This window comes from Drosophila obscura, unplaced genomic scaffold, assembly GCF_018151105.1.
Source record: "Drosophila obscura isolate BZ-5 IFL unplaced genomic scaffold, ASM1815110v1 contig_46, whole genome shotgun sequence".
Taxonomy (NCBI): domain Eukaryota; kingdom Metazoa; phylum Arthropoda; class Insecta; order Diptera; family Drosophilidae; genus Drosophila; species Drosophila obscura.
The window spans coordinates 2,799,457-2,822,003 of NW_024542835.1; the positions used below are offsets into that span (position 1 = coordinate 2,799,457).

Genomic DNA, 22,547 nt, shown 5'->3' on the forward strand with positions numbered 1-22,547 from the left:
CGGAAACAAAGGTGAATAAATGGGTGCTAATTAGTTAACAGTCAAATGCACATGTTCCACCGATTCCACCCTGCAGCCTCCCCTGCTCACCTGCTCCCCTGCTCGAGATGAAAATCTGCCAAAGTAAGAAAAAAAAACTTCGTTTGGCTGAGAGAGCTGCTCGTGGCTCATACACACATAATTTATTCTATAGGGGTTGTCAATTTGGGATAGCACTGACCCTCAGGGGAAGCGTCTAGCCTGCAGTGGCATGTCAATAGTTTATCCAGAAGGTGACCCGCCTCGTTGAAGAAGATCTCGAGGTTTTCGGCGTCGCGGAACATGTCATTTCTGAGTATGATCTGCTCTCCATTCCATACTTTCCATTTGCGCATATTCTGGATGACATATTCGCAGAAGCTCTGCTTCTTTGCCATCTGTTGAGCGCGCACCTTTTCCAGGAACATGCGACGTTTGCCTGAGGAAATGCAGGAAAAGTAACATTTGAAATATATATATATATACATATATATAAGGGTGTAGATATCACTTACGCTCGGCTTGATTTTGCTGGATTTCGTGCACAGTCGGATCCACGAGTGACTTCTCGTACTCAAAAATGATCTTGAATATGCGATTGTCCACGATTGTTTTGGTCAGAAGCGATTCGTCGTACTGCGGAGAGCAGTCCATGTTGAAGTTGGGTCCGCTGTAGGGTATGACAGTCTTGTATTCCGACTTCTGGAACAACCGGCGTCGCTCCTCCGCCTGGGCTGTGCGACGTGCCATCAATCCGAGGACGCCGCCGTTGCAGAAGCGGAACACCATGCTGGCCATTATCTTCTCGACTTTGGACAGGCATCTGGAAGGGGGATCAAGGAGAATAAGACCAGATGCTATGGGGTATAGGGATGCTATGGGATACTCACTCGGACTGGCGCAGCGAGTAGACACCCGGTAGCTCTTGGGTCCGCATTAGGTGGTGCAGCTGGAAGGCCACGCAGTACAGCAGCTCCTGGGCGGCATAGGTCTGCATGCGGCGCAGAGTGTTCGCGTCATGCACCGTGTTCCTGATCCACCAGCCCCGGAAGAGCGACTGGATCTTGATGGCCGACCGGTTGTAGTGCTCGACAAGGTTGTCCTGGAGGCGCTTCTCGACGTCCAGTGACATGTGGCTGCGCACCCGATAGCCGCGCCACCACCGCTCGACGGTGATGGCCGCATCCCACCGCAGATGGTTCCACTTTCGGACCCGATAGCCCCGCCAGAGGGTCTGGATGCGCCGGGCAGCGATGAACTGCTTGTAGTCTAGTACGAGCACCGATGTCCTTGAAGGCGAGGGTATCGGACTGGTATTATCAACTATTACCTTTCGCCTAGACTCACCTTGACATCTTCACTTCCAACGAACATGGCTCGCTTTCCTCCTCCAGGACGGCATTTCTGTGGGATGGGACGAGTTTTAATCATTTGGACCTTGATTTGCTGGTTTATTTGCCTAGTTGCTGGAACTTACTCCACGGAGAAATCAGCCTTGCTGATCCTACCATAAGAAGAGGAGAACAGCAAATTATCGCTGAACATGTTCTGTTTAGAGTAGTTTCTGTTTGTTGAATATTTGAATATACATATGTATGTGTGGAGCTGTCTTGTCAAGCAAAGCAAGTGAGAGTCCAACCCCAGAGATGATACTTCGATACATCGCATTGATATCGTAACAAGCATCGATCTTTACTTTTCATCTCCATATTTTTCGTTGTTTGATACAATTTTGCTTGCCCCCAAAACGGTAAACGTGAAAAGTATACAAACAGCGTCGCGGCAGGAAAATAGATTAGATTGCACGTCAACGGCAATGAAGTTCGTCTCGAGGGGAAGACAATAAAAAGTCAACGTCTAAAATAATTTAAAGGTGAAAAATTGTCTGATAAAGTTAAGAGAAGAATGCCATCGACGCGTCGGAAGAAGGATGGAGACGCCTCCAGGGGCTGACAAGCGTTAACTTTCCAATGTTGCCCCTGTCCTATGGTATTCCATCTCTGCTCCCTGATTCCCCATCCCAGGTCTCTCCCTGTTTCATGCGCTCAATCAATTTTTTGTCAATTTTTACTTCATTTTTCGGTTGCACGCTCCTTGGCACTGCTCACGTTTGGGTTTATTTATTCCCCTTCCAATCGATGTCGCAGCTCTCTGCGTCTACCCTGTCACGATGACAGCCCCCCGATGCGATGATGTGTGCTGATATTTGACTCTGTATTGTGTGCACATCATCTGTTCTCAAATTATCGTCAAGTACAGCAATGGAGTCAAGCACAAGCTTGTTGGCTGCTGTTGTAAACTTGCTAGAAATGTAATTGTTTTCTTACAGAGAAATTAAATGTACATATACTCTATATATACGATTAGCTACATACATATTTCACACACTGTCTAATGTTAAAGAACTTTCTGTATTTTTAATCAACAAAGTTCTATTCGTTCCGATCTGGCCAGTTTCAATTTATGTACATATAACAGGGAGTGAGCAAGTCGGACCACTGAAGGAGCATTGCAATGCATTGGTAGATGAAAAGCAGTAACAGAAGAACGAGAAACAACAGCAGATAAGCAGCAAAAGGCAGAGGAAGATCAGCAGAAGGAGAGTAGTAAGAGGATAATTCAAGCAGCCGGATGTAGCATGGAACAGCAGCAGCAGAAATCAGCCGATATCTAGCAGTGACAGAAAGCCCAATTATTCTTACTTAATATCAATAAAACTATACCTAAATAATATCTAACATACTTATACATATGTACATATGTATGTACCTACAGAAATTGCCTGTATAATTTTCCCTTTCAGCCTGAAAGATGTTACATATATTTAAACATACATAGGTACATATGTATGTATGTATGTCCCGTCTCTCATGTGTATCTGCAATAAGAAAATCATTGTGGAATATTCTTTATAAACTTGTTAGAATAGAGCTTTACCCATTAAGATAACTAGCATACGCATACACACACACACACACACACACACACACACACACACACACACACACACACCATACTCGTACAGTCAACGTACATTTGGCGCGCCGCAAAGTATGCAATCAATTTTTATAGCCCACATGCAGCGCCCAAGCCGACCCGAGCCGACTCGTTCCCGTTGACTCACCAAAAGCTCCACAGGAGTCTGCTGCCTCTTGCGCGCTGCCTCTGTTGCTGTTACTGTTGCTGTTGCTGTTGCAATGTTTCACTAATAATTTTCAATATAATCAGCACCTGTGACGATGTCGAGCGTTGAGCGTCGAGCAACGACGAGGAGGCATTCGCACAAATGTTCCTAATGTATAAACATTTGTGTGTGTGCCGGCAGAGTGAAGGGGAGTAAAAAATTGAAATGCCTCGGCGGGTGCCTATCTGCGGGGGGCGACTGTGTAAGGAATCGCCCATTCCGGCAGCCGCAAGGCTGTGAGCGGCGGAGGGGGAGTCCAGGATGCCGCACCGTAATGCGCTTCGTTGGCGTTAATTTCGCCACATGCGGTTGTGATGTTGCCTGGAATGGGGAAAATAAGTGCAGGGAGCAGAATATTCCGCTTAATGTAATTACCGTGATTTAAAGCTGCCAAACGAAAGACCCATTGAATGAATGGTAGCTACGATGTGGCAGCTACTAGCTACATCCCTGATACACTCGTATGTAACTCCAAATGTTGTGGACCACCAACCAACTTGACTCTGCGATTGATTCCATACTTTAATGTTTGCTTTATAATGTTCTTTTTACATGTCTGTGCTGTCTAAGTTGATGCCAAACAGCGTAACTTTCTCGCGAATCCACCCGCCAAACTGCCTGACATCAGTGAAAAAAGTCTTCCCATTCGTTCTGGTACTCCAGGTGCCAATTATATGGTAACTACTGCTGTCGGTTGGACAGACCATCGGTGCTCCGCGGGCATAGATGGGCTGGGTGCTTTGTTCTGTGGCGCATATTACCGTCGATACGGAATTGACCGAGCACGTTCCGTTGTCTATGGCCACGTCAACCTTGACGACTGTATGCCGGGTAAATTTTCTCATAAGCCTAGACCTCCACCCGGTGATGAAGCACTCCTCATATGAGACTTCAGCGTAATCGTCGTACAAACAAATGGGTGCAATGTGTTGCTGGTGAGGAAAAGCCCTCTCCAGGATCAGCAGGGCAATGTTATTTTCCGTTGACTCCCAGTTGAATTTCTCGTGCAGTATTGGGCTTTTGACTTTGATGTTCACATGGGCAACAAACTCATTCTCGGTCATCAAATCCCACTCCCCGCCCCTCACCGTCAGCTGCTGTGCGCCAGCGATGCAGGTGGCTGTTGTCAGGACCACGTCATAGGCGATCAAGGTGCCAGTGCAGACAAACTTTTGGGCGGCATCGATGATGGCCATCACCCAGGGGTATTCCCCGAAGCTAGTCTCCAGGTCTCCTCCCTTTACGGTCATGTATATGCCATCCACATTTTTCACACCGCACTGACTGTTGTGAGTCGTAGATCCGTCAATGCCATTGATGCCAGCTCTAATCTGCAATTATAATGCAATTCGCGGCAGTCAACATCAACCGATATACATGTATGTGTGTTTCGATCATTTTTCCTCACCTTATTCCTGGGACAGCAGGTCTCCAGATAGTGGCATGTGTTTGAAGGCGGCTCTCCCAAATCGATAATTATCTTTCGAACGTTGAGGGCAGTTTCCTCACATTTATCCCGCCTAACACAGGTATTTTTCTTGAACCGGCCACACCGCTTCGTTGTAGGTGTTGTTGTAGTAGTTTCGATCGGCTGACCAAAAACAGGGGGATCCTCTTCCGAAGAATCATCATCTTCTTGTCCATAAGAAGCAGATGTGAGAAGGATCAACACGAATATCATCAAAAGAGCTCCCATCATTCCAGTCGGAGCCGTCATTATTGATCAATCAGTGTGGTTATCACGGAGGCATCCACAGGAAGCATCAACGCAAGTGTTTACAATATTAATTCAATTATTAATTCCGACGGAGCTACAGAACGATTCGTAGATGGTTGTCGACAAGTACTAGCTCGGTTTAACACTCCGCCATTGGACTCATCTGCTCCATGATCTCGACACCTCATGGAGGCGAGATAAAGTACATGCAGAGAAAAAATACCTCAAATTTGAGAGTGGGAACTCTAAAAAGAATTTGATTAATGGTGAAATTAGTCTGCAAATATTTGAATTAAATCTATTTCATACGAAAAAAAATATATAAATTATTTTATATTTACAATATATATAATATAATTATTATTAATGAGTTTTCATAATTACATTAAATATTGGTATATATTAAAAAGACTTTTTTCTTTATGTTTAATTCAAAATTAATTTTATTATTTCACGGCATTTAAAACCCGAATTTTTAATTTAAATGTTCCTCCTACTATGCCATTTTTTGTTGAGTGTAAATAATCGTATACATATGTATGTATTTTTATATATAGAATTATACTCTTGCAACGCGTTCCACAGACATCATGAAAAGCGTTCTTATCAATTTGGCTTTAATTTCGCTTATATAATATGTATTGTGTTCGTAGACCTAAGATAACCTCTATGTGAGTCACAGATTAAAGATACTGGTTCTAGAAAGGTTTGTCTGCCCGAGTTCGAGTTCGAGTAATTAATACCGAAGAAATTACTATTTTGTATTTAAATGGAAGAACTTTTCCAGGCTTATAAATTAAATTTTTCAATTAAACCAACATTAGGGCTCTGTAGGATAGTGCCTAATATGTATTTTGGGTTTCTACTGATATACGGAATCAAAAGCGACGCCTAACGGTGCAGCCGATTGATAGTGCTAGAGATTAGCTTAGCTCGACTTATTTGAATCAAATTCTAGTCACTGCAGCTTAGTGGTCGAACGACGAACATTGACGATACTCTGGGTGCTGCAAGTGGTACTGCTGCAGGGACTTACCCTGGGCCAGATCGTGATCCCGCTCCCGCGATTTTGTGGCCCAGAGCACGTGTAAGTACTGAGAATCCACTGCCAGAATGGTGCGGTTGTTGGCAAAGGAAATGCGTTGGTCTACGAGTATTATCGCGGGGCGCCATTGCACAACGCCTGCGATAAATTCAGTGGGGCTAATAACATGGCGAACCTCTTCCTGGAGGCGCCTCCTTCTTCCGCATGGCACAGCACATCAGCCAAATTTGCCTGCCCCAAACTGCAAGAGACTGCAAAACTTCGCTGCTTCGTCAGCTGTTGGGGAAAAAGGGCTTTCGCGCAGAGCGGTTATCCCAACGAACTAAAGAAAATTGATGTTCACACACTAAGTGCAACCTAGGGTCAGGATGAGCTCAGGAGAACTAGGCCGTTACTTCGAGCTGGAAAATACCTTGATTTGCGCTAGAGGCATTAATGGCATGGATAGCTGCAGCGGTGATGGGGGGATTTCCGATGTCTACGGAGTCTACGATCCTCCCTGGCCAGCGATCCCACCCGGCTCGTGCAAGCCGGCATCATAAACTGGGGCATTGGATGCGGCGAGGAACACGTGCCTGGGATCTGCACAGATGTGGAGTTGCTGCGGCCCTAGATTGTCCTGCAACTAAGACACAGAGGCATCGACTCCAGTGACTTCTCCCCACTAAGGCAATAACACAGAAGACTAAAATAAACAATTAATTAATCCCAGATGTGTATTGACTGTAATGGTAGGTAGGGTCTTAGTTATCTGTAAATTGTTGCAAAGTTTAAACAAATTCGCAGTGTTAGTGTCCAGAGAATTAAATGTTAAACTTCCAAAGGAAATTCAAGGACTCCACCTGCCGACAACTGCCCACGATGCTGTGCAAGGCCAACTCGTGCCCTGTCATAACTGTCATAGCGCGCAGATAGAGACAGATTAAATACCCTGCAGCTGCTCCCACAGAAAGCAACTCCTGTATATTCAAGTTGGCTTTGCTTTGCATTTAGCAAGAAAAAAGGAACACAAAAATGTGTATTAAAAACTGTTTTGGGTGCTGGCATCCGGATCCGGTGCCTGATGAATGAGCTTCACTGGGCCAAGGGGTGAGGGTTGCGTCAGTTGACAACCGCTGGAGTGTGGTTGCCCGGCTGTCCCGGTCCCGGTCCCTGGCTGGGCCATTTCATGAGACGTTTTCTAATAAACATTACGTTGACATGAAATACACGCCAAACAAATGAGCGAAATGCATTTCACCCCGGGGCCGGCGGGGGCGCGTCCAGCCCTGGCAGATGCTGGCTAATGCCGCCCTTTCAGCCTGGCTTTCAGCGCCTGCACCGCAGGATATGTTTACAAATTGAAAAATATAGCATGCGACCGACCGAACGTGCAGCAGAGGCACCACCGTGGTGCACAGTGGGCTGCTCGTTTTGTGAATTCTCTGAAACATACGAGTACTTACGAGAACTCTAAAAAACACTCGAAATTCTGGCAATGAAAAATCATCCTAAATCTGTCTGCTTTCTTGATGTTTCCCGTTAAAAGAAAGCATCTCTGACACCATACTTTATTCATATTCATATTCTTGTGCATAATCATAAATTGCTTAATATTGCTGAATATTGTAATACAGTAAAAATTGCCTTAAGTAATAAGTAGTAGCGTAATAAATGGTAACAACTAAACCCACTCCTTGAGTAATAGTTCCAAAATAGCAAAAAATCAATGATCTACACACCACTGTGCTATCCAACTCGACTTAGTTATCCGGCAAAAATGAGCTGTACCATGGGCATGGGTCAGTCGGCGGTGGACAGTCGAGGCAGTCTTCCTGCAAGGGACGTTTGGACGTGCCACGCGGTTTCCCACTATAACACGACTGCTGCTCTTACGTACCAATGTAAATGAAGAATATGGCAAACTATATGGGTTCAAATACATTTAAACAGTATACACGATTTCTGCAGAAAAGCAGCCGGGTAGAAGCGAAAATCTGACACGAAACATTCGCGTGACAAGCAAAATGTTGCCACATCGCGGGGAACCACACGAAGGAGGGACATTCATATTCACGTCCAGTGCATTTCAGGGCGGGGAGCTAGAGAAATAATTATGGCGCAAATCACAATGCAGAGGAGGAGCAGAAAAAGAAAGCAGCTACAAATTGGGAGTGCACACAGAGGGGGATAGAGAAATGTCAAAGCATGGAAATAGGCCGCAGGATATTCTGGACAAGGTGGGAGAGCAGTTTCCCCCCATGACATTGACAAAGAACTTCAGAGGGAAAGAATGCAGGGAGAAGGAGATAAGCGGAGGCTGCACGCTTTAGACTTCCGGCTCCAGCTCGGGGGTGGTGGTCTTGCCCATACAGATCTATGCCTCGATGCTCTATTAATAGCATGATTAGTATAGAAATAACAAGAATTGAGCGTGCTGCTGCGAGATACAAAGCTAGAGAACAAAAAAAGATTTACAGAGCTTGACAGGAGATTAGCTCGAAAGCTATAGAATACCTTTTATTACTTTAGAGGCTTTGAAGGGTATCTATAATTTCGTCCACTCTGTAATTTTTTTACACAGCGAGAAAACAACCATTAAACCACACACATCTCTACTGTCAGTCTCTTCTTTTTTATCAGTCTTCCATTTTCAATGTGTTTTTAGGAGGGTGGATTTGGTCAGGTCGGCTGCAGTTCCCAAAACATTATTCCCAATAAAAGTCTTCAGATGGTGATTGGAAGTATATGTGAGGTATATGTCTGATCGTTACAGATGTACGCGAGCGTGTATGCTTTGTCGGGGGTGGAATCGACACTGCAATAGCGCAGTCGCACCGTGCAGGGGGTAGAAGGAGACTGACTTATGCGGTAGTCCAAAGCGTCACCTATGCTAGCTTATATGTAAGCCCGCTCGGGTGCCGTGTGGATCGTGAGAGCGCTGTCGGAGAGCGCTAACAGAGCTGTCCACGGGAGCGTCTACAGACAAGTAGCGGAGAGCGTAAAACGACTGTTACGCTGTCCTGTTAACAGCGCTGCTGCCCTGTTCGGGCTGCTGCCTGAACACAATGTATTTCATTCAGAATCTTTTTTTTTTGAATAGGCACTGAGTGTAACTAGAGCTCATATATGTTCATTTATTTTCCACAATATCCAAACAAAGCTTATATTATTTGGATGGCCACACGAGTCTCGGAGATCTACCTCGATCTAACACTCTTCCTTTTTTCCAAATCAAACAACTGGGTCCATAATCAAAATTCAGGTCGAATCCCATTGCTATTTTTCTTTTTTTGCACTTTGTACCTGCACCTTCTATAATTATAATTTGGAAACTGGAGAATTTGTGTGGCCACATTATATGCACATTTGAAGGTTTAATGGGAACCTGCTTCTGCAGGTGAGTGATAATCTGATAATTTTTTTATACCAACTCTGATTTAGAACTCTAAAAAGTAAATATACAAAAATATGCATAGTACAATTGGCCAATTAAAGTTTATTATCGACAAAAAAAAAACAAATTTAAATTCAGCCTTTTGGATAGGTTTCCGTAGGATTTAATTATCATTTCTTTCAAACACAGTTTACGTCATGAAAACTATCTTCTTTATTATTTGTTGATCAGCTAATAATTTATCAAAGCCGAAATGGCCGAAGGTCCCAGCTGGGTATTAAGTGTCGAATACACTTTGAAACCCTCAAAGTCCGCTGTGATGACGAATTCGCACGTAGAAATGGCAGGACTGGCTGGCGTGATTTCTTCATTCACATTTCCGAAAATTGTTCTGCTCTGTCTACTCCTAGTCTGATGCCCAATCTAAATTAAATACAATTGGCAACTTATTAGTCGCCATTCGTTTGGGGATGATCTTCAAAAACCTTACCCAAATGATCGGACACCAAGCCTGCCTTTTCTGGCATTTCTGATTTCGCCAAGCAATCAGAACACAATACCGCTACACATGAGAGAATGATCGTTTAAGGCTGCGCCGAATCTTCCAATGCATGCAATGATGGTCGAGGATGGTCTGCAACCTCCAAGCTTAAACGTCTACATCAGCAGCAGTTGCTGCCGATGCAGCTCCTTTTCTCATTGTTGAGGTAAAAAGAATGTCGATCTACCGATCCACAAAAAATCCGAAGGGGTCAAGGCGCTGAGCCAAGAGATAATCAAGACTCTACGGGACCTCAGCACCTTGAATTTCCTGTATATGCATGCTACAAAATCGCAGAAAAAGCTGGGGCCTTCTTGCAAGCCTCTGTGGATAGATGGGAATATTTATATTCGATATTGAAGAAAATACGAGTGTTCGTGCCACCCACTTGCCAATCTTGTACAGGCCACAAGCTATGGAGCTGGGCTATGTTCGTTTTGGCTAAACCAGGCGGTCCATGGAAGCACAAGATCTTGCCCTGCGGCTACGAGATAAAGATACATTATGATTATGTTGGGAAGCTAATGGATCTCCAGTAAGTTAAGTTTTGACAGTTCTTCACCGATAACCTGCATGTACCTTCCTACAACTCCTTGCTCTCAATGAACTGCACATCTGATTCCTCTAGTACATGTTGCAGCTCCTCTGGCATATCGTAGTAGATGGTACTTTGCACAGCTCGTTGTGGAGTCTCTTTCTAAAAGAAAGAGATGAGCGGGGAGCTTGTTCTTTGATATATTTAGCATGCACAAACAGGGGACACATGGTGATGATTTCCCGTTGAGCATTGATGGTCTCATGGGTAAACGCCTTGAGCTCATCGGGCCTTTTGTACTATACATCGATAGGTTGCCATTTTCCTCCTTTACAATTGGCACAGGATCTGCAGCGGTAGCAGCTGATGCTGATGTACACTCCTCGGCTTCTGTTTCGATTATAGAATTTGCTGCAGTTTCAACTGGATAATGCAGTGTTGCACTTACCTGGCTTTTCGGAGGTTGCAGAATCTGCAATGGAAGATTCGACGCACCCCTAACAGATCGTTCGCAAGAGCATTGCGGCTACACTGGGAAGTGCTGGCATCTTGCTCCGAACTTAGGCATGCTTAAATATACATGCGTGTATCCGTGGCAGGGTCGGGGGCAATCGTCGCTCCTGTTTCCCACCACATCGTGGATCAGTGGCGTGAGGGAAAGAAATAGACAAGCAGGCCTGAAATGCCCTGCGCCAAGCTACATCCAACCGCCGTATAATCATAAGAAAGCTCTACTTGAACGATGGTGTAGACCGAAATCATAGGCTGCAACCAGCAACAAATTTGAAAAAATTCCTTGAAATAATTTAACTTTTCGAATTTTTGACAGAAAACAAATGTACTGAAATTACTGAAAAAATTATATTTATTAATATTAGGCCGAGAGCAAAACCATTTTTAATGTTCACTAATTGAGAAACACGAATGGAGTGACCGAAAAGCTGAAATTCTCCGCACAGGTTCTGTGCATTTCTGACAGAAATGCCAAGGAGCAAATGTCCATCCGATTTCAAAGGTCTCAGTCTAAAAATGTTACACTTTGTGTGACTGAAATAACATCGATAACTACTAAATTGGATTGAGCAAAATTCGTAGCAGAAAAATACGAAGAAAATAACGGTTGAATTCTTAAAAATTATAACAAATAGAAAAATTAATGGAACTCACGACGCAAACAATTTTCTAACAGCGATATCATTCTATGAGTTCTACAAGGAAGAGGAAATTTTAGAACGTATTCAGTGTGACTATTCCGTACTCAATGGAAGATGAAACTGAAATATGAAGAGCGGAGCAGTTCGTTTCTTCAGAAATTGTGTCAGCGATAAGAAACAGAAATGGAATGACCGTTCCATCTCCGATCTATTGGAGCTTTTTAATTTGGTCAGCTGTACAAGTTTTTTATTATTCGGAAACGTTTTCCATTACTAAATTGGCCATATGAATATATCTAGGGTTCCCTTAAACTAAGAAAGCGTGTGGTTTAATTATTACTTCGTGGTTTTCCACTAAAAAAACAACGGCGGGTCTTACAAACCAATTTACTATAAATGCAGAGAATGGCAACTACATGGGATATGTATACATTTTAAGAATTTAAACTTCCTTCTGAAATGTAGCATGGGAAAATCTGCCACAAAACATTCTCGTGGCAAGAAAAATGCTGTCATATCGCGGGGAACCACACGACGGGTGGACATTAACATCCACGTCCAGTGCATTTCATGACGAGGAGTTGGAGAAATAATTATAGCGCAAATCAGAACAATGCAGAGAGGAGAAAAAGAGAGGAAGATACAGCTACAAATTGAGAGTGCACACAGAGGGGGATAGGGAATTGTCAAAGCATAGCAATAGGCCGCAGGATATGCTGAACAAGATGGGAGAGCAGTTTCCCCTCATGACATTGACAAAGAACTTCACAGGAAAGCACAAAAGGTGAGAAAGAGTGGGAGGAACAGACAGTCTGAGATGACAGATAACATTTTATATTCGCTTTTTGTCGAAATTCTCGAGTATATTCCAGACATGGGGAAATTAACTTGCGGCTTGCCAAGAAACAAACCAGAATGAAACAACAGGCAGCTCTAATTTGGCCATGTCAGAGATTGACAACAATTAAATTTGCCTCCTGTCTGCGGGCAAAATGAGTTGGCAAATCAGTTTCGCCCTCACCTAAGCAGTTGTCACTCGTCCGTGTTGCGGAATTGTTGACAGAATTCAAATCAATGCCAGAAGGCAGACCTGCTGCAGAATGACGTCGAGTCTGGCTCTGACGCTGAGTCTGCCACATGATGATGATGATGACAATGTCTGTGTCATAAATGTCACTTTCAATTTCATTTGACAGGCATGCAGGATTTGATGGGTTCGATTGGAGCATGATTTGAATGGCAAATTAGCTAAATGTGGTTGGGTTGCTCCTTGCGAGAAAATGTGAATGAAATTATGTCAGTCTCAAATTATGAAATGTGCGAAAATAGCGAAGTATTCATCAAGAAAAATATAATATCGAAGATTCCTTCTTTCGCCCTGTTTTGGCTTAATTGGTGGGAGGGAAAGCTTTAGTTGGCAGTGTTTCAGGTGGATTTTAGCACATCATCATTTAGATATCAGGGCAAGCAGTCCTCTTGAAGCCAACACTGGATAGCACTTAAAGCCAGAGAGAGAGAGAGAGAGAGAGAGGTAGAGGTAGAGCGAGAGAGCCCACGATAAAAAACATCATCGAGTACTATTATCACTCAAGGCTATACATTTTATGCATTGAAAGCCAGATGCAGTCCAGGGGCCTGGGCAGGACGAGCGTCAAATGTCGAAGGTCTCGTTTTCCATCGGCGCCGACTTTGCTGGGGCTGGGCTCCTTTCCTCGTGGCAGCAGTCTGGGCCTGGGTCGGGGACTGGGTCTGGGTCTGGGCCGGCAATGAGTGCTTCCTGTTTCCGTTCCGGCATCTCTCCACTGTCTCTAGACAAGTGTACAAGCAACTATAACTGTCGGCACAAGTTGGCTTTATTATTTCCACACTGTTGAATATGCATATAAAAAGCGAATCAGAAGTGGCAGCAGAAGAGCAGGGCAGAGCAGACTTTGTGCTGCTTTGACGACTAGCGGCACGCCCCTTGGTCGTCCTTTGTTGTCCTGCCAATGGCCAAGACGAGGTCCCATGGCCATGAGAACGGAATGGATGGCGATGGTGGTTCGCTTTCCATTTTTGCAGTTCAAGCCGGGTGCATTATCACTCGCCAGCCAAGCAAAATATTGTGGGTGCATTAAATATTTTCCCTCTGGCCACAAGACAAAAGAAAAGCTGGAAGTGGTCCGAGGGCTGCACAAACTATGCATCTCATGGGTCTCCCATGGGCATGAGATGAGCCAATGGCCCAGCGCCAGCACCCAGCACCCAGCCCAGTCCAAGTCCAGGCCTTTGTCTGCATTTTGTATTAAACTATTTATGCCACCGCTGTAGCTGGGTGCTGTCTGCTAGCTGGTAACTGGTAACAATATCTCAAGGAGTCTCCGGGTCGAAAATTTACCTACAGCAAGCCCAGTCTGGGAGCATTTTTATCGTGCTACATTTTGCGGAGGAATTTATGAAAAATTTAAAACAATTATGTGGCTTCAGCCACAGCATAGCAGTGTGGTGCAGCATGAGGATGGGCGGCCATTGATCGCTTGGTTGCCCAGCTGGTCAGCAGAGGAAATTGTGAAACATTCTTTGTGGCGGTTGAGGTTGAGGGTAAGACACAGAAAGGCCCCAGAATATCAACTATGCATTGATTGGTTTTTTTCTCTACTCGTAGCTACTGGGAAGTCTAGGGGGCAGCTGAAACACAAAGTGTATGGGGAGTGAGAGCATACGAGTAAAGGCGGATACAAAGACTATCGGGGCAAGCCAAACGAGTAACTTTCTTGGGCAAAGACTAGCTGCGGATGATGAGATTAGCAACGAAAACACACTGCGCGGAGTGATATTTGTTTCTTTACTGTGACAACCTGACATTGGCATCGTTGGTTGACTCGGAACACAAAAACCAATGAACGAAAGGATAGATCGCTAGGCAAGAAATAAATAAATAAATAAATGGTGCTAAACCAGTAGAAGCTAACCACTGATAGATATATGCATCGCTCGAGAACGGGATTTTAATTAATGAGAATTATTTCTAAGCATCCACTCGGACTTCGTGGAGCCAGCAGAAATGCATAAATAACAAAAGGCACCTGGAATTAATTAAGGTCCGCCTGCATGCATGCAATGCATTTTTAAGGCAGTGCTATCGAAAGCTACAAGAAATGTAGCAATTTATAACCACTTAAGGATCGAGAGGGTCCCTGTGCAAATAGCGCTCCCAGCAGAAAGACAAAACCAAAGGCAGAAAAGGCCCGCCAACAGGCCCCAATGGTTTGGTATGCCAATACTGCGGATAAATGAAGTCACTTCGGAACTTAAGTCTACTCATTTAGGATCTTAATGAAACTTATGAATTAAAATCCGGGTTTTTATTCCCTGGCCTTACGGACAACATCATCGCAGCAGCAACAAACAGAAAAAAAGTTTATTTGCTGTAGGACATCAGCCTTAAGACGCCAACATTTGACTTTGAGAAGCTTCTTTTCCGTTTGCGGAAGCTATTAAATGAAAGTTAAATGGTTATTTGGTTGGACAACCAATCAAACATATGAAATGCATCGAATGTGTGCTAATATGTATTGTCTGCTGATGGATCTGCTTCCAAACTGAGATCAGCTTCAGTGAATAAATGTGGTGAAAATGGCGCCCAGAACACACAAAATATAAAAATGTATTAAAAGAAGAAACAGTAAGGCATAAAGCAGGTGCCAGAAGAATGGAAATTATAAGCAATCAAAGCGAATCCGTACAAATGAATACAGCCCCAACTCCTATTTCCTGTCTCCATTAGGATTAAATCAAATTTTTAATAATAATATTCCTGAAGAAAGTGAATCTCCTTTGTATATCGTTTGGTTAGTAGTTAAATGAATCGTTTACCCCTTGCCTGGCTCATTGCGCTCAATTTGAAATTATCGCAAAGCTGGGCAAAAATTGCCTGGCCGCCTTCTGCGAGCTTACCGCTTCCGTGCAACACTTGCGATGCATATTCGTGGCCGAAAATTCATTGGAAAATGTTGCGGCATAAACAATTTTCCGACCATTCTCTGCCACAGAGCTTAATTAGCCAGCCGCAGCCTAAAAATCCAATTGGCATGACGATTGGCAGGCAGCCATGAGCGTCGGCACCCGCAAAATGGTTGAAATGTTGGGGGAATTTTCTTTGGTGGAAATCAATTGCATGAGCTTTAAATAGCACAATGGGTGGGGGCCTGCCCTGGTGCTCTCTGTCTTCTTGCTTGTTAAACAATATTGCTGCACAGAGATTAGGTGCTTATTTTGACAGGAGCTGTCGGCTGTTGGCTGTTTGGCTGTGAGGAGCGAACGGACACCTACAGAGGAGAGGCGGCCTGGTCGTGGGCTTTTGCCTGGGTAAACAGACAAAAATATTTGCAGCTCCGTTCTCGTTTTCGGCAAGCATGGATGTGGAGGAGTGTAAGAGACGGACACTGGCCTCAGCCAGCTGACGATGATGATTCTCATATCTCTGGTGCAGCAACGAGTGCATGGCGCTCTTCTGCTCGAGTGCCCTGCCCCCTCATTCGCATCCACATCCACTTCGGCATCGGCATCCACATCGAGAATAGTTTTTCTTTGGCTTCTCTCATTTTTCATGCGCGCCAGCTAAGCTTTTAATTAAATGCAAGAAAATTCAATTTTAATTAAAATTTCTCAAAAGTCTCTCTCTGGCCCGACGCTGCATATGGATGGCGGAGCGATGTGGAGGAGGATGTGGATGTGGATGAGGATGAGCACTCTGGCAGTTTTGAGCTCTCGGGTCTTGTCCTGTTTTCGATCTGGGTTGTTCTACTCGAGTGTTTGCCAAACGTGTAAAATTGAAAATTAGGAAATCGAATTGTAATGCCAGCAGAGTGCAGACAAAGGCTGAGGGGGTAGGCAGCAAGCATAGTGTTGCTGGTAGTGGTATTGGCAGTGGGATGGAGCCAAGTCATCAGGCACACACAAAAGCAAAATTGTAAAGTAATTGGAAATGAAAATTCATTTAGGGCCCGGATCGAGATGAACAAATGCGTGGGGAGAGCGGGGTACAGCGTGCAGGGTGCAGGGTGCAGGATGCAGGCGATATCCAAAGAGGCATAAGGCATAATCTGATTGGGCTTTGTTATTTCTGGGCAGAGCCCAATGGACATTCCACTGTCGACTCAGGACCAGCTACTAGAGAAGGGGCTTAAGGTGCAACAATGGTTAAGCAGTCTCCCATACTAATTACTAAATATCAAAACATTTGTATAAATTAACAAATATGTAGATGTAGATCAACAAATTGTAAGAGGAGCAGATCTTTCTTTAAGATCTGAAATACCCGATAAATTCAAGTTATTGATTCATTCATAATTGACTCACAATTGGAAATATACTCCTATATACTCCTCGAATAAACCATTTATAAAGTCCCCTTTGTAACAAAAAAAAATACATATTAATAATTTTCGTCCCATTTCCATTCTCTCAACAATGGCATGAACTGATCCTTACTGCGCTCTGCTGACACATACAGTTGAGAAACAAATAATAGCACCACTACATCATATTTCGTTCTCGATAAAAAAATGCGATTACTATTGCGATTTTTTTAATTTGGATTTTTTTTTTAAGTATCTTTCTTAAACAAAAACAGCGTTACCGTTCTTCAAATTTGTATCTTTATAATTTTTTTCGGGATTTTAAGAAAATAGCGAAAAAATAATAGCACATCAGCCCTTTTAAAGTGAAACTTCCCTATATATTCAAAATGGTTAATTTGTAAATTCGTTACTTATTGGTAATTTTTATTTTTTAAATTTTAAATCTGAAAAGCTGTGCTGTTATTTGTTAGCTTAATTTGATTAATTTCAATATAATTCCTTAAATAACGTAAAATAACATAAAAACGTTACAAACGATGATATCTTTTTATTCCCATGTTTGTAAGAGTCTTCCATTTCTAAAAATAAGCTTAAAGTTTCCTTAAAGTTAAAAATGTGAGTTGGGCAACTATCTAAAAATTGCTTGTGGTGGTGGTGGTGCTATTATTTTTTGTACTGCTGTAAATATGCATAATTATACTGGAATATGCAGTTGCACAGCATAGCAGACCAACACCGGACTGTCAATAGTATTCGGGATCCGCAGTTCGGCGCGGTTGGCGGTGGAAAAAGTTTGCGGGAAAAGTTTATTTTTTAGCCCCAAAAGCCCGGGCGGCTTTTGCGAGCATTTTGCACATAATTTAAGCGCACACATCCTGTCAAGTCATAAATTACACATATTACATGCACGTATAAATCGCAAGCCAGATACGGGTGTGCCAAAAGTGCGCCGGCAAACTGAGACCAAAGTGCTTAACATACTTTTTGGCGCACGGCCCAGGACACACACAGGCCACGCACAATCCCCCATGCCCCACACGGATACAAACAGATACATACGCAAATCGACAAACGCACGTAGCGCAAAAGTTGAACAACTCTCCGCCCCAGCCTCAGCCCGATTCCAGCCCACAAGTGAAAACGGAAAAGTAAGTCAAGACGCTGCCAGGCGATCTGGGAATGTAACTTTTACTTTTGTCGCCCCTCTCTATCACCTCTCTCTCTCTCACAACCCGATGTCTGGCAAGCCCCAGATTATGGCACGCGGTGGGAATGGAATGGAATGGAATGAGATGGGCCATTAAATAACCCCGAACTGCGAGCCTCCGATAGCTGTACCAATTTAGATGCATTTCCATTGATTAGGCGGATGCATATACATCTGATTTGCCATGGGTTTCGGTGCGTCTCCCATTGAAAACGTGACCGAATTGTGTAGAAGGGAAAGGGGAGCAATTTTCTATTACAAAAAAATACCTTTTAGAAGGATCTTTAGCACAGCAGTTGGTTGTGCAATCGAATATTATTTGGTGTCAATTCTATGAATACTTGAAGACGGATTACCATAGGAAAATTGCAGGTACAGCGATTCCGGTTTCACTTGTGAGAAGGCACAATATTGTATTGATTTATATTAAACTATCACATCTCAGTCATTCTGTCCCAGAGGATAAACTCTGTTGATTGTTCTCTGATGGATTACTATTTGCATTTAAGCTTGCCGCTAGCTGCGTTACTGGTGTGAAAAAGTGATCTGACGGATTTCCACTCCCTTGTGTAATTAATGTCACTATTAATTGTGATCGCTATTCCAGGGAGAATTAATTCCATACGTATTTAAGTTTCAAGGTATCAAATTGTTGATCAAATTTCTGTTTGTTTCGAGTTTTTAAAATTGTTTCAGTATTCTTGCGACGTCCCGCCCAAAGTTGAGGACAACTGTTGGAGCTGTTGTGTTCGATAGTTTTGATGTATACCCGAAGTCGGCAATGTCGATATGGCTATCTGGTGTTCCCCGAATTGGCAAACCCAATGTCGCAATCTGTTACCTGATGCTCCTGCTGGCCCTCACTCTACGTGCTGAGGCTGTGAAGACCATGTACTACGACAGTCCCCGGTTGCCAACGTCGCTGGTGCCCTTTCACTACGAATTGAACTTGACAACCCACCTGGAGAACTCGTACACGACCAACTTCGCCTACGAGGGCACTGTGAACATATCCTTCTTTGTCCACAAGTCCACAGATGTGGTGGTGCTCCACGCCAATGAACTCAGCATTAAACTGTCCAAAACTGAGCTTCAGGAATGGTACTCGCTGCAAAAATACCCCATTCTGGAGTTCAACTTCAACAGAAAGCTGGACTATCTCATAATGAAGGCAGAGAGGTTCCTGAAGCAGGGTAGGCACTACAGTCTGAGTATCGAGTTCGGACGACCAATGTCCGAGAGCAAAAGAGAGGGCTACTTTTTGGCCTACTCCACGGATGTGATGTCCCAGCAAAAGAGGTAAGTCTCCGACTGCGACAATGCCCCTTCTAATTCTCCGCTCCTGTGCCCAGCTGGTACTCCCTCACCCACTTTGAACCTCGCTCCATGAGGTACACCATGCCCTGCTTCGACGAGCCCGCCCTGAAGGCCACCTTCAATGTGACCCTGGGCCACCACAAGCGCTTCCAGAGCTTCAGCAACATGAAAGTTATATCAGTGTTGGCCCAGTAAGTACATTAGATGTTTTATGATCCTCCTATAAGACTAGCATAATTTTCGCATTCCACAGCAATGAAATGAAGGACTACGTGTGGTCGGTTCACGAGACGACGCCACTGATGTCGAACTATTTGCTGGCCTTCTCCATCAACAACTTTACCTGCACTTTCAGCCAGACTGGCGGCCCGAGTCCCGTCCTGTTCCGCACCTGCGCCAGGTCCAGCGACCTCCTACTCACATCCTTTGCCTCCCAAACGGCTCCTCTGTTCCTCGAATACTTTGAGGAACTGCTCGAGATGGAGCTCCCCTTGAGCAAAATCGATCAGTTGGCGGTGGAAAACTATCACACCGATGCCATGGAGAACTGGGGCCTAGTGGTCTACTCCAGCGAGTTGATACTGCAAACCGACGAGTCTGACCACTCGGAGCCGTCTCGTATCAGGCTGCAGGCCCTTCAGGCAATCTCCCATGAAATGGCTCACATGTGGTTCGGCAACCTGATCACCGTCGCCTGGTGGTCAGATGTCTGGCTGAAGGAGGGCCTCACCGGCTACTTTGAAGTGCTGGGCATTGAGCATCTGTATCCGAGACTTGGTCGCAGGATTCTGGCCAAGTATCGCGAAATGACCCTGATGCACGAGACGGAGAGCGGTGGCATCTTCATATCCACCAGGGATACACAGGCGAACGCCTCCAAGCCATACGTGTACCAGAAGGCGACGTCCGTGCTGCACATGGCGGAGGGCATGGTGGGAAATGCGACCTTCCACAATGGCATCCATCGGTACCTGTACCAGTACGCATTCGCAAGCAGCACCGCGGATCAGTTCCTGTATAGCATTCAGGAGGGCAGTGACCGGGCCAACTCCCTGCCCGAGTTCGCTGACGTCAAGGCCATCATGGACACGTGGATCCTGCAGAACGGCTATCCGGTGCTGAATGTGATAAGGAATACCAGCCTGGTGCTCATCCAGAACCACTTCTCCTTCAACGAGTCCCGCAAGGAGAGCTGGTGGATTCCCCTGACATACACCACCCAGAGCGAGCGCAACTTCAGCGACACCAGACCGAAGGCCTTCCTTCCGGCCAACAGTCCGCCGTTCAACCTGTACGTCTTCGTTCCCGAGCACGACTGGATCATCTTCAACATCCAGGCCATGGGCTACTACAGGGTTAACTACGACGAGATGAACTGGAACCTGATTGCCGAAGCTCTGTCGAAGGACCACCAAAGCATTCACGTGCTGAATCGGGCTCAGATTGTGAGCGATGCTCTGTTTCTGTGGAACAACAAGCGGATCAGTTGGTCGACCGCGCTGAATGTCCTCAAGTACATCGTCGACGAGGACGAGTTCGAGCCGCTGATGGCATTGGTCGTGGGAGTGACCAACGGCTTCTGGGGCGTGTCGCCGGAGAGTTCCATGGACATAGCGGTAAGATTTTATAGGAAACACCTTTCCTCCGTCCTCTACACGTTCTTAATTTTTAGAAATGGCTGAGCAATGCTGGAAAGTGGTACGCAGAGTTCATCAATTACACGTTCGACCAGTTGGTGTTCATCGGGAATAATCTGGAGTCCGCACCCCCGGAAGAAGACTAACCACAGGCAACGGGAGACCATTCAGGAACCGCAGAATAATGGGCATGGCCAGCCATCCCATCCGCCTCCCATTCTGCTGCTCCGCCGCATCTCTTTGTTGGGGTGATGGAGAGAGGGGGCGAAATGAAACCGCCATCAATGAACCGCAATTGTATTTGTTTGCAAATAACTGAGCGTTATCTGAGACTATTTATCTTTATCTACAATAACAAAAACAGCAACAAGAACACAAGCCAGGCAAGGCAGGGCAAGGCCAGGGCAACAGCAGTGGCTCGTGCTTCTGCTCTTGCTGCAGAACAATGGCAAAGGACACCGCCACAGTAGCCAGAAAGGAGGAGGCGGCAAGGAGCTCTTTTACAGCCCTGGGAGTGCCAAGGCGCCAACTGAAATAATGATGCAGGCGAAATAACAATAAAAGCGGAGCTCGCAGGAGTGGAACCGAAGATGGGAGACCAAAAGTAAAGGACAATATCGATGCTCCTTTTCCGCATAACGGCCGGCGGTAAAGACAATGCCAGACCCCTAACACTGCAGACAGGATGCGGATGCAATGGACTCCACTCCACTCCACTCTGCTCCACTCCACTCCACTTCCCTATCTCACCAGCTCCAGCCACTTGGTCGAATGGTCGACAGCCTTAAGTGCAACGCGAGGACAGCTTTAAGGCCGCCTTAAGACCCAAACCCAAAAACTTCCCTGAATGTATTCACATGTTTCGATTCGTTCGCCCACTTTCCCATGTTGCTCTGCAACAGTTTAATAATAATAAGCCAAGAAAAGGAAAAGGAATAAGCAAAGCATGTTTTACGCATAATGAAATTTAACCCACAGCCAGGGGGAAGGCCAGCGCTCGGTCGGAAGTTGAATCCGCCTAAAACCATGCAAATTAAATTTAATGGAAAATTTATTACCATTTTTTCTGTGGGTTATATGCCCCACACTCACCCACTCCCACTCTTCTCAGTGCTCCTCCGCACTTCGTTTTGGGCCTGGGGGCAAGACGAATATTTATAAATCAAATTGGGGGCTGTGCATTATTAATTTTGTTTGCTGCAACAAGTTGGGGCAGCTGCCGGAGGGCGCGCCTGAGCCGAGCCGATTTATCAGCGTGGTCTCTGTCATATGGTAATATTCGCCACATATCTGATATCAATCCATTGTCCTTCACTAACCCATCAACACGCCATAATTGGCCTAGACCATGGAGTGCAATTATTTGTGCATTTATTATAAAGCATTTTTATATTTATTTTTTGTAGCCTCTGGTTTATCCTTTCATAATGATTTTTTATGCCATATTTAAATGGTCGACTGGTCGCTCTATCTC

At 44.8% G+C, this 22,547-nt stretch overlaps 3 protein-coding genes and 1 long non-coding RNA gene across 6 annotated transcripts; 1 reads left to right on the forward strand and 3 right to left on the reverse strand.

Moving 5' to 3' along the window:
• Positions 1-143: 143 nt before the first annotated feature.
• On the reverse strand, positions 144-1,656 carry LOC111071768. The gene is made up of 5 exons (XM_022363276.2): positions 1,496-1,656; positions 1,366-1,422; positions 909-1,307; positions 534-841; positions 144-457 (listed from the first exon to the last, which is right to left on the reverse strand). The coding sequence occupies exons 1-5, from the start codon at positions 1,561-1,563 to the stop codon at positions 183-185; spliced, it is 1,107 nt and encodes a 368-aa protein (XP_022218968.1). The 5' UTR covers positions 1,564-1,656; the 3' UTR covers positions 144-182.
• A 2,050-nt stretch (positions 1,657-3,706) lies between these two features.
• Positions 3,707-5,058, reverse strand: LOC111071769 (phenoloxidase-activating factor 2-like). The gene is made up of 2 exons (XM_022363277.2): positions 4,611-5,058; positions 3,707-4,533 (listed from the first exon to the last, which is right to left on the reverse strand). The coding sequence occupies exons 1-2, from the start codon at positions 4,917-4,919 to the stop codon at positions 3,751-3,753; spliced, it is 1,092 nt and encodes a 363-aa protein (XP_022218969.2). The 5' UTR covers positions 4,920-5,058; the 3' UTR covers positions 3,707-3,750.
• A 4,468-nt stretch (positions 5,059-9,526) lies between these two features.
• On the reverse strand, positions 9,527-11,358 carry LOC111071741. 3 transcript variants are annotated; one of them, XR_005968253.1, is made up of 6 exons: positions 10,865-11,358; positions 10,636-10,806; positions 10,461-10,578; positions 10,270-10,365; positions 9,831-10,205; positions 9,528-9,763 (listed from the first exon to the last, which is right to left on the reverse strand). It is a non-coding gene; the product is annotated as an uncharacterized LOC111071741 (long non-coding RNA). The 3 variants fall into 3 exon arrangements; XR_002607505.2 differs by having other exon boundaries at positions 9,527-9,763; positions 10,270-10,359; positions 10,461-10,806; XR_005968252.1 differs by having other exon boundaries at positions 10,461-10,806.
• A 7,381-nt stretch (positions 11,359-18,739) lies between these two features.
• On the forward strand, positions 18,740-22,115 carry LOC111071779 (thyrotropin-releasing hormone-degrading ectoenzyme). Its single transcript, XM_022363285.2, has 4 exons — positions 18,740-19,418; positions 19,472-19,627; positions 19,690-21,052; positions 21,109-22,115. The coding sequence occupies exons 1-4, from the start codon at positions 18,901-18,903 to the stop codon at positions 21,217-21,219; spliced, it is 2,148 nt and encodes a 715-aa protein (XP_022218977.2). The 5' UTR covers positions 18,740-18,900; the 3' UTR covers positions 21,220-22,115.
• Positions 22,116-22,547: the final 432 nt, after the last annotated feature.